Raw genomic sequence first — 11551 nt, forward strand, 5'->3', positions numbered from 1 at the left:
GGAATAAAATACATCCTAACTATATTTTTATTCTATCACACCCACACAATCGGAGAGGGAAGAGGGTGAACGTTGAGATTAGACTTAAACTCCAAGAATAACTGCCGCAAAAGACCTTTAGTGAGAATGTATTCAAACAGATACCTTGTAGAAACATGCAACACACGTACCTGACCTAACACAACCTTTTCTAGAACAAAATGAATATTCATCTCAACATATTTTGGTACGTTGGTGTTGTACTGGGCTGCGAGACAAATAAATAGCACTGACATTATCACAAAAAACAATAGTAGCCTGTCGGAGAGGACAATGTAACTCCAAAAGAATTACGTGAACAACAAGCTTCCGCGACAACATTTACGACGCCTCGATATTCTGCCTCAGCACTTGATCTAGAAAGAGTAGCAGGACGAATAGTAGCAGGACGAATAACTAGAATAAAAGTTTCATCACAATCCACACCAACCTTCTGAGACTTGTCATCACAAACAAGACGAGCTTTGTGCCTTTGAAGGTTACCAAATCTAATCTACAATCTCATATTTGTCTTTGTAGGAAAAAAAAGTATTTAAAGATAAGTCTACATCCAACAATTATTGAATTCAATAACTCGTAAAAAAATGCAAAAAAACTAACAATTACATCCCATTGTCCCAAAATGACAATTTCACATCTTAAAACACAAATTAAATAATTTGAACAAGACAAATTTATGATAAATTCTTTTCTTTTAAAGTTTTTTTTGGTAATATGTAATAAGATATATTACCAAAAACAATGAGAAGCCAACATGCAACAATACAACCTAAGCTTACTAGTACAACACACTAGCAAGCAAAACAACAAAACACAGCCACGAACCCACTCAACAAAACAACAACGCAAAGAGCAACTACAACCAACAACTAAACTACATAGCCAAAGCTAAGACCCAATCTGAAACAACACCATTCTAAGACTTCGTAATCTTCATTTTAACTCTTCCTAAAACATTTGCTTTGATACTTTTCAAAACTTTATCAAGAAGTAACACTGCATTAATCCAAAGAGAAGCACACCAAACATGGTAAACTGTAGCTGCTAAGGCCAGGTGACAAACTTGTTGCTGTTTCTTGCTACTTTATCATCTCCCTCATTTCTTCTAGGTAGTGTATAAACACTCATCATTCCCTACTCTTATCTGTTACCATAATATTATTTGGGAACAAACATATCTAATGTAGTAACATTTAACAAACAGATGTAAACAATTGTCTACACCATCAGAATACAACAAACATTGAGCATTGTTGCAAATGCCAGCAACCATCAAACACTCTCTGGTTTTAGTCTCTCCTAAAGACATAAGCCAACAAATGAATGAATTCAAAGGGCTCCAAACCCAGTGGTGCCATCCCACTCTATCAAACTGACCTTTTATCCATTTGTAACATTATCTTTTTGTATACTTTTTTGTGTCATTCCTCCACTCATTATTAGTGTATCCTGTCTTTAACACATCTTTAGCTTTGCAAACCCCTTTCCATATCAACTGGCATCAACAAAGCAATATACTTCTACCAGTTCTGCTCCTGATATAGATGATGTGGATCCATTTGATCCATGCGGCATCTTGTTTCTACGCCAACTACCAAACAAGCTTCCCCACAGCTGTCATATTTCAAGAAATGCAATCTTGGATGCACAGGCCACCATTCTTCTTATGGAGACACACCCTAGTCCAAGCTACAGGAGGGCTCTTGGATAAGTAACCTTTTCATTCCCACAAATCATATTTGCAGATTTGTGTTATTTTGGTCAGCACACTCTTGGGAAACATAAACATTGGTGCCCAATATGTATGTAAACTTAGAAGAACTTAATTAGCAAGAGTGACTCTGCCAGCATATTATAGATGCCTAGAGCTCCAACAATTAGTTCTTTTAAGGACTTTATTCACAAGTAAGTCAGAATCACACTTAGTTAATCTCTTTGAAATAATTGGGACACCCTGGTATCTGAATGGAAACTCTCCCCTCAAGAACCGAGTTACTTGCAAAATTCTTTGCTGATCATCTTCTAAGACATTGCCAAAATATACAGTTGTCTTGGTTGGACTAGCCTCCAGACCATATGTAGCTGCAAAGCATTCAAGGTTCTCGATCTTTAATAACATCGCAGAGTGAACATCCCCTTTGCTTAACAAGATCAAGTCATCAGCAAATATAATATGGTTCAGTGATAGTGAACCATATCTATAATGGAAGTGAAATTCCCTCCATTTCCCCATTCTCTTCATCAATCTAGTAAAGTAATCCATCGCAATCACAAAGAGCAAGGGGGAGATGGGATCCCCTTGCCTGAGACTTGCTTCCCTTCAAAAAAAAAAAAAAAAACTACAAGCCCCACCATTGAAACTTAGAGAGTAAGTAGGAGTGGAAATGCATGTCATAATCCATCCTATAAACTGTGGAGGGAAATGCATACACTGCAAAAACTCTCTAATGAACTCTTAGTTGATTGATCATAAGCTTTACGCAAATCCACTTTTATAGTACATCGTATGGAGGGTTGATTCTTCCTTTTATAATATTTCATAATATCCTGACATAAAAAGATATTATGTAAAATTACCGTCCCTTCAATAAATTGCACGTTGAGCATATCTTATAAAAAAGGGAAGAATAGTTTTAGCCTTTCACATAACATTTTGGAAATGATCTTATAAAGAACATTACAACATGCAATAGGTCTAAATTGTGACACATCCATAGGTTAGTCACATTTAAGCACTAGGCAAAGTGTTGTGGGCTTTGACCTGCTTTAGAATTCTTCTAGAACGAAAGAATCCTAACACTACTTCAATAACTTTTAGACCCACACAATGAAATGACTTCTTAAAGAAAAAGCTAGAATAACCATCTGCCCCAGGTGCTTTATTATCTTCAATACCAAACAAGGTTTGCCTAACATCTTCATCAGTTAAAGCTCTACACAAATAAGCTTGTTGTTCAGTATTCAAAGTCATTCTTTCATTATTCACAATTGACTGGCTCACTTTTTCTTTTTATCAATAGTACAAGTTCCTAATAACTCTTTATAGAACTCTAGAAAAGCTCCCTCCAAGTCACCTTGTGTTTCCACCCAATCCCCTGCATATTTTTAAGTCTGTAAACATGGTTGTAGGATCTTCTTTTTTTTTTTAGACATGCGGGGAAGTAGGTTATGTTAACATCACCTACTCCTAGCCATGCTTGTTTAACTTTTTGTTTGAAGAAGCTAAGACGAGGCTTATTTAGTCTTTCATAACCCTCCCTGGCAGCTTTCTCCTGAATGTGCAGATCAAGGGGGTTTTCGTGCACTTGATACTGAATCTCCTTAAGTGTTTGAGCTGCAATTTCAGCCTCTCTCTCAACATTAGCAAATCTGGTTTTGTTCAGCAGTTTTAGATCCTGCTTCAAAGCCTTAAGTTTCTCAACTATCCTATACAGAAGCACTCTATACACCTCCTTCTGCCACCCTTGAGCAACAATGTTATTAAAGGTCAGATTTAAACGCTACATATTAAAAAAGCATTAATCATATGTTTAGCTTTCATGATCATGTTAAATAAAATTTTGGACTCATTTAATTTGGTAGATTAGTAACAAAAATTTGATATAGTCTATCAAATTGACTTATCATCATTTCTTTACTGTTGAAAGGTTTTAGTTTGACTTTAACTAAAAATAACTAAATAAAGGTTTTATTTTGGGGATTGTCTCGTAAACTTATGATCAGAATTTTTTTTAGTAATGAAGTTGGCTCATGAAATTGTTTCAAGTTAATCTATTATAGTACTGCAAATAAAAAATGTGATGTTTCAAGAGTATTTTATAATGATATGGAATCTAATCTAACACATTAGTAAATAAATTTATCCGGGAAATTGCCTGAAGCAGCAACTAGTTTCTACAATAAAAATGATGTATATATGATAAATGAGTATAATACCAACAATGAAAAATGTTTTATATAATAAGTTAATAACTATTTATATAAAAGAAGTATATGGGGGCCTCAATATTTAGGAGCCCTGGGCGATCCCCTATGCTGCACAGGCTCAAGGCGATTCTGAACTAACTACCTCATTCTAGATCTTGGAATACCCGGCTATAACTAGCTTATTTAGTGAATTCTTGTGAATATGATACCCACAACATAAGATTAGATTCTATTAGTTATGTTTAGAGTAAGGTCGTTCTGGACCGCGGTAAATCGAAATCCAAACCATTTGAGGTTTATTTTGGTTTGGGGTTTCAAAACTGTGGTTTGGTTTCTGATTTCAAGCAAATCTCAATTTACGATTTGGGTTGGGTTTGAGTGTTGTAAAACTAATCCGCATCACAAACTGCAAAACTACATGGATTATTTTACACTAGACATTTGGACTTTTTCTATCTGATTATCTAGTTTTAGGAGAACTATGCATTGGGTTTTCAACAAATTTGTACCACATATTTTAGGTATTTATGAGTTATTTTTCCAATTATTTATAGTTAATTAACAATTTTTCTATAACAAGTTTACAAACCTTTATCATAGTCCACAAATATTAAAAAAGAAAAGGATAAACTGCACAGCATCGCACCTAAAGGTCAACAAATATTAAAAAATGGTTACAAAAAGTCATATCGCGGATGATTAATGGTTATACCGCAAATCGTATTGCACAAAACCATTTTACATGGTGCGGTCTGGGTTTGTTTGTGAAAAAGTTTGGTATAATTTGGTTCGGAAAAATGTCAAACTGCATATGGGTTATATCACAAACCGCACCAACCCAACGCACAAACAATCCTACCTTGAAGGTATATTACCAAAATAAGAAAACTGGTCAAATCTTTGTTTCCAATATTTTATATGTATTGAAAAAGTATAACCATCCTAAGAAACAAGAATTTTGTAATCACTAAAATCCAAACAAATTATTATCCGAATACTTTATATATTTATGGATTCTTCGACTCATATTAGTAACTAGTAAGCGGTCTCCATCATTCTACAATTAAATGTTATCATTGGCTATACAACCAAATTCTAGGATAGACGGTCTGATTGTCAGATCATCCATTAGTTAAACTGAAACCAATAAAAGTTAGGCCAAAGTTTAATAATTCGATAACTACACAAAAGGCATTAAAATATCAATGTCCAGAAAAAAAGTACTCAAAAAATAAGGAAGAAAGGGCAATAAGTTAAGTTGTATGACAAAAAAAAACTTTTAGTCAAATCACTTCATATAAGACCAACTTATCTCATGATTATCAAGGTTGTACATATAGGGTGAAAACCCTTAAAATAAAAACTCACAACTCCCTCCATTTTACAAAAATTAACCCACTTTTATTTTTGGTACATTTTATAGGGATTTATACACTTTTCGATATAAGGCTCACCATTTTAATGCTAATATTTCCTTATTTTATAATTATTTTCTCATGAGAAAATTATTATCTTCCCACACTTTTTTCATTTTTCTCACTTATTTTTCCATTTTCTTAGTTTTAGTGAAAATCAAAATCTCTATTATATAAGGAAAGAGGGAGGAAGATGGTGTTTCCCCTCCGAAACTACTAAATTACCCTTAATAATCTAATGAAATGAAAAAAACTACCAAAAGAAAATAATTTAAGAATGTTTTCTCATTTCAACTTATTATTCAAAACAAGTTAAAGATGGTATATGCATTAAATATCTCAATCAAAAAATTAAATGGACAAAATATCTTGACCTTTTGTTTTGTGAGAGAAGGTGATATACATGACTTCCACCTGAAAAGTTTGAAACATTCACTACTTTTGATACTCTTTAATTCAGTCAAACCATTTCCTTTTGTTCAAATTTCTTTCGTATAAATATTAATATAAAAAATCACTTACAACCTTTCTTAACTTTTACATTAGCGAATTAATATATCTAAATACATCTAACTATTAATATATCACGTTTTAAGTGTAATCATAACTATAATACGAATGTACTATAGAATAGAATAATAGGTTTTAAAATTAACACACATATCGCATTCATATAAGACTAGTAAATAATGATATAAAGGGAGTCCTACCTCCGTTCCTTTTTAATATTTACACTTTAACTTTTGACACTATTCACAATTTTTCTTTGACTATCATTTGTGATTTGTGGTTATGAAAAAATATAATCACGTGGGATCTTGTTTGATTCGTCTCGATATGTACTTTAAGAATATCGACTTTAAGAAAGCCTATGATACTGTTGATTGGATGTTTCTACATGAGATGCTCATTCACTTGGGTTTCCCTAATCATTTCATAGAGTTGATTATGGAATGTGTAACAACACCTAAGTTTTCCTTGATGATTAAAGGAGTCATGAAAGGTTACTTTGGCTCTACAAGAGGTCTAAGACAGGGAGACCCAATCTCTCCTCTATTGTTTGTCATTTGCATGGAGTACCTGTCTAGGGTGCTGGGGAAGATGAGCCAACTGGAGCAATTTCATTTTCACCCTAAGTGTCAGGGCCTTAAGCTTACTCATCTCTGCTTTGCAGATGATCTTATCCTATGTAGTAGAGGGGACTTTCCATCTGTATATCTGTTATTGCAAGCTAAGCTTTCAAACTTTTCTCTGACACATCTGGATTGAAAGCCAATGTGGGGAAGTCTGAATTTTACTGTTGTGCTATGAATGAAGAGGAGATTCAAAGGATTACTCATGTATCAGGGTTGCAAAGAAGCTATCTTCCATTCAGATATTTAGGAGTCCCTATATGTTCCAAAAAGATTTCTAATAGCCAATATGAAATCTTAGTTGAAAAGATGGCTGCTAGGATTAAGATGTGGAGCTCAAGACATCTTTCCTATATAGCTAGAGTGCAGCTGATTAATTCTGTCCTAATGAGCCTACATGTTTACTGGGCTCAGGTTTTTGTGCTTCCAAAACAAGTGCTGCACAATATAGAAAGAATATGCAGAGCCTTTCTTTGGTCTGGGAATAGCTATACAACCAAGTCAGGTTATATTGCTTGGGAAAAAACTTGTAGAAGCAAAGCACAAGGTGGGCTTGGGTTCAGAAATATCCATGTATGGAATGTAGCTAGTATGGGAAAATATGTTTGGAGTGTGGCTTAACATGCTGAAAATCTTTGGGTGAAATGGATCCAAGCTGTTTACCTTATGGATGTAGATTGGTGGGATTATTCCCCAAGAACCAGTGGCAGCTGGTATTGGAGACAAATATGTGCAACAAAACACACTTTACAACAGTACTTTAGTAGGGAAGAATTCTACTCAATGAGTACTTACTCTACAAAAAAAAGTTTATCTCAAGATGATAGAGCAGCAAGAGCTGGAACATGTTCATTGGGATCACATGGTTTGGAATAGGATCAACACTCCAAAGCACAGGTTTATATCATGGTTAGCCATTCAGAGCAGATTATGCACAAAGGAAAAGCTAGCCCAATTTGGTGTTAGTAACTCAGATACTTGCTGCATATGTGAAGTTGAAGCTGAATCTCATGCTCACTTATTTTTTCAATGTGATTTTAGTAGAAGGTTGCTGAGTGATATTAAACAGTGGATGGGAATTACTAGTAGATCTACTGATCTGGTTCGTTTGCAGCAATGGATTCATCACAGTCAGAGGTCTAAGTTCAAGAGGAATGTGTGGTATGCTAGCCTTGCTGCTGCAATTTACTTCACATGGCAATGTAGGAACAAAGCTTATTGGGATAAATCTGTTCCTAATCCTAGGCATGTTTTTGTTAGCCTCAAACAATCTGTCAAGCAGCGAGTTGTTGCTGTTATGCCTCAAAATGTTTCTAGAGTTGATCAAAATTGGTTTGTAAGTTTGTAATGGATAGTCATTGTTACTTTCTAGGCTGAGGGGTCCAACCTAGTTGGTTTGCTTGGCCTAGTAAGTATTGGTTGTATGGTGTTTGAGCATTAATAATATTACACTTATCAAAAAAAAAAATATCGACTTATATTTTTTTTTTAAATACAAAATTAGAGATATAAAGGCTCAAAGTAGTGAATCGACATGAGTGAAAAATATCAATTTAACTATTAAATAGTAACAGATCTCTATTATACAAGTGAAGAGAGGAGGCATGGTGTTCTTTTTTGAAAATACAAAAATACCCTTAAGAAAAAGAAAATATTAGAAAGAAAGAAGATAAAAGCTATTTCCATATTAATCAAGCTAAGATTAAAACAAATAATTACCTAATTAAGACACAAGTAAAAAAATGAATTTGATTGAAAAACTTTTTTACACAAAAAAGTTTCAAGATCATTGACAAAATGAGAATCTTCAATTCAAAAATGGTTACCAGTATTGATAATAATAACATTACATTTTCACCGCATATTATTTTACAAAATATCAAACTTATGCACTCATAATATATTGCTTATTGCCTACTATTATCTCTATTATATAAGCCAAGAGAGGAGGTGTGGTGTCCTCTTTTGAAGCGACTAAAATACCCTTAATGATCTAATTAATGGAATGAAAAAAATTACAAAAGCAAATCATTTAAAAATTCTCATTCCAACTTGCCATTTAAAACAAGTTTAAAATGGTATATGCATCAAATATTTCAATCAAAAATTAAATGGACAAAATATTTATACCTTATAAAAAAAGATGGCATACATAACGTGCACATGAAAAGTATGAACATTCACTATCTTTGATACTCTTTAATCCAGTTAAACCAACTCATTATTTTTGTTCTTTCTGTTCAATATTCATTCACAAAAAATTAATGTTAACAATCACTCACAACCTTTTTAAAGTACGAATGGAGTATCTAATAGAATAACAAATTTGAAATTAACGCACGCATCGCGTGCATATGAAGGCTAGTATAAGGAATGGTAAGGGAATGATAATAGTTATAGAACATTAATACGTACTCTACCCTTTAAATATATAAAATTCACTATAACTTTGTTTTAAAGAACACAGTAGTTCAAAATCTACTGTTTTACATGTAAAAACATATCAATTCAAAAATGATATTTTTTTTTCCAAATTATATTGCGCATAAAATTCTGAATCAGCACATGTAAATGATATCGTTTTTTTAAATACCTACATGTGCTGAAAAAAATGCTAAAATTTATGCATGCATGCATCACGTGCCACAAATGCTAGTATAGTATAAAGTAGCTCTTTCCTATGGCTTAATTAAAAGAGGACGGGGAAGAATCATGATTTCCATTCTCTTTTGGAAGATATGATATAGTGCATTTTTTCATTTTTTTCATGTATTGGCATTCCATCAACCAAATTTTAAAAGGAGGTGACGCTATCACATTTAATCACGAAATTGATAAATCCTTCCTCTATACAAATGACTGAATGAGTATATAAGATTAATCTTTTATAATAGGAAATGTTGACACAAATAATCTCAACTTTTACATATCTTCTCAAAATAAGCTCAACTTTGAATTATTATAGAATTATCCTAATAACGACAGGGGTTACCTTCTGAAAATAATCCGAACTGTTTATTTTCTATATCTTATAGACCTAAAATGGATTAGTGTAGGCAAGAAAATTAATAGCTAGTTTTGATTACTTTGAGAAAGTTCTCTCAAAAGTTGGAATTATTCGAGAATAATACAAAGTTGGGATTATTTTGGGAAGATCGATAAAAGTTGTGACTATTCAGGTCAATTTTCCTTTATGAGTTATTTTACTAATAATTTGTAGTTGTTTTTTTGACAATTCAAAATTTTTATTGAAAACCACAAAATAAGGGGTAAAAAACAACCTAACAACAAAGAATCATGAAATGAACACAACAAGCTTCCCCCACCTTCTAGGAAGGGTTTGGAGACAACAAGCACAAAATATGACCCTACTACAAACTCTGAACAAGCTCAGAGGAAACCAACTTACAGCAGCATAAACAGAGAAAAGCACACCTAATCCATTGCACTAGACAAGCAGTTTCTGGACTAATGAAGAAGACACTCTACCAGCAACATAAAAAATATTGTTATTAACAACTTAACTAGGAGATAAGAGAGTGTGATAAAAAAATTCTATTTCTTTGAATCCAAATGTGATAAACACTCTATAAAAAAAGAAACATATTATATAACTAAAAATGCTATCCTGTCTTCCTACTAGCTTGGCAGCAATTTCCAGTTCCCTTGTTTGACGTTGCCTCCCGGTGAACCCAATTAGTCTGAGACAATCATCCCATACAGCAGCAATGTATCTACACTGAACGAATAGATCCTTAGAAGTTTCCCAGTCATTGTTACACAAAAACACAAGTTTGATCAACCCAAAAACCCTATTGAGAATGTCTTGCTTTAGTAGCAAGTCTACCATGTAACATAATCCATGTTGTTGTGTTTCATGTTTTGATGATGCCAAATACTTAGGTTAATTTTACTATATACTTCCTCTATTTCTTTTTACTTGCAATAGTTTGACTTTCACGCATGCCAATGCATAATTTCAACCATCAATTAGTTTAATTATCGATAAATAAAAATTATAAAAAGTATATATTCGAAAAATATACATTCAGACGAATCTAATAAGATCCCACATAAATATGTTTTTCATTAACTATAAATCACCAAACATAAACTAAGTGAGTTGGTGAATAGTGTAAAAGTCAAACCGTTGCAAGTAAAAAGAAACGGAGGAAGTAGTATTTATTTACTTAAGCGAAAATTATAAAAATATAAAATAATGTAATGTTCCATTCTTTAATCTTAAGTCAAGATATTTATCTTATACTCTTTGAATTTTTATCATATGGTATGATTAATATTCTAGTAACTTAGAAATCTTTGGATAAAAGATTCTTTAAGTTAGTAGATATATTGCGGCTGTGATTATGCAAGAAAATAGATGAAAATTACGTGGAGAATAACGTGGAGATGCTTCCTTGTTTCCCTCCAACAAACTCTCATGGACTGACAATATTGAGGAGCTGATCCCTTGAAACTCTCCAACCACCTCGCCACTAACGGCTAGTGTAAGGAGCTTATTTCCGTTGCAAAGATCGTGGAAGAAGTGCAGTGAAAGCAAAGGCCATGATCTCCATCATTCCACTTGCACGAGTTGTGGAGAACATGGAGCACACCATGTCCCAAATCCCAATGAAGGAATCACTTCGACAACTATTTAAAGAAGAGATTATTTGAAGAAAAACTCAAAAACTTTCATGCAACATCAAGTGAATATTTACTTATAAAGTTTTTCTTGTAATTGCTTCTTCATTTAACATACACATTTATAATATTCTTAGAGTGTGGGTTGAGAGAACAAAATCTTGTAATCAGGAAAGAGAAAAGAGAAGGAGAAAGAGCAGAGAGAAAGAGAAGACTTCTAGTGAAGTCGAGTGAGGAAAGTCACGTGTTCAGGAGGAACAAGGTGACTGGGAACTGGTTCCTAGAGGAACTAAGTGAGGATTGATTTATAATAAGTTGTAATAGCTATTATAAATGAAAGAGCAAGGTTTCTTCCAAAAGAATTGAGGAAGGGAACCCTGTTAAAAGGATCTT

The 11551-nt window shown here is 33.2% G+C and overlaps 1 protein-coding gene across 1 annotated transcript; it reads left to right on the forward strand.

The window, feature by feature from the left end:
- The first annotated feature begins 7334 nt into the window (after positions 1 to 7334).
- On the forward strand, positions 7335 to 7862 carry LOC125497828 (uncharacterized). The gene has a single exon (XM_048645525.1). The coding sequence runs from the start codon at positions 7335 to 7337 to the stop codon at positions 7860 to 7862; it is 528 nt and encodes a 175-aa protein (XP_048501482.1).
- The last annotated feature ends 3689 nt before the right edge of the window (positions 7863 to 11551 follow it).

This window comes from Beta vulgaris, chromosome 5 (assembly GCF_026745355.1).
Source record: "Beta vulgaris subsp. vulgaris cultivar EL10 chromosome 5, EL10.2, whole genome shotgun sequence".
NCBI classification, from domain to species: domain Eukaryota; kingdom Viridiplantae; phylum Streptophyta; class Magnoliopsida; order Caryophyllales; family Amaranthaceae; genus Beta; species Beta vulgaris.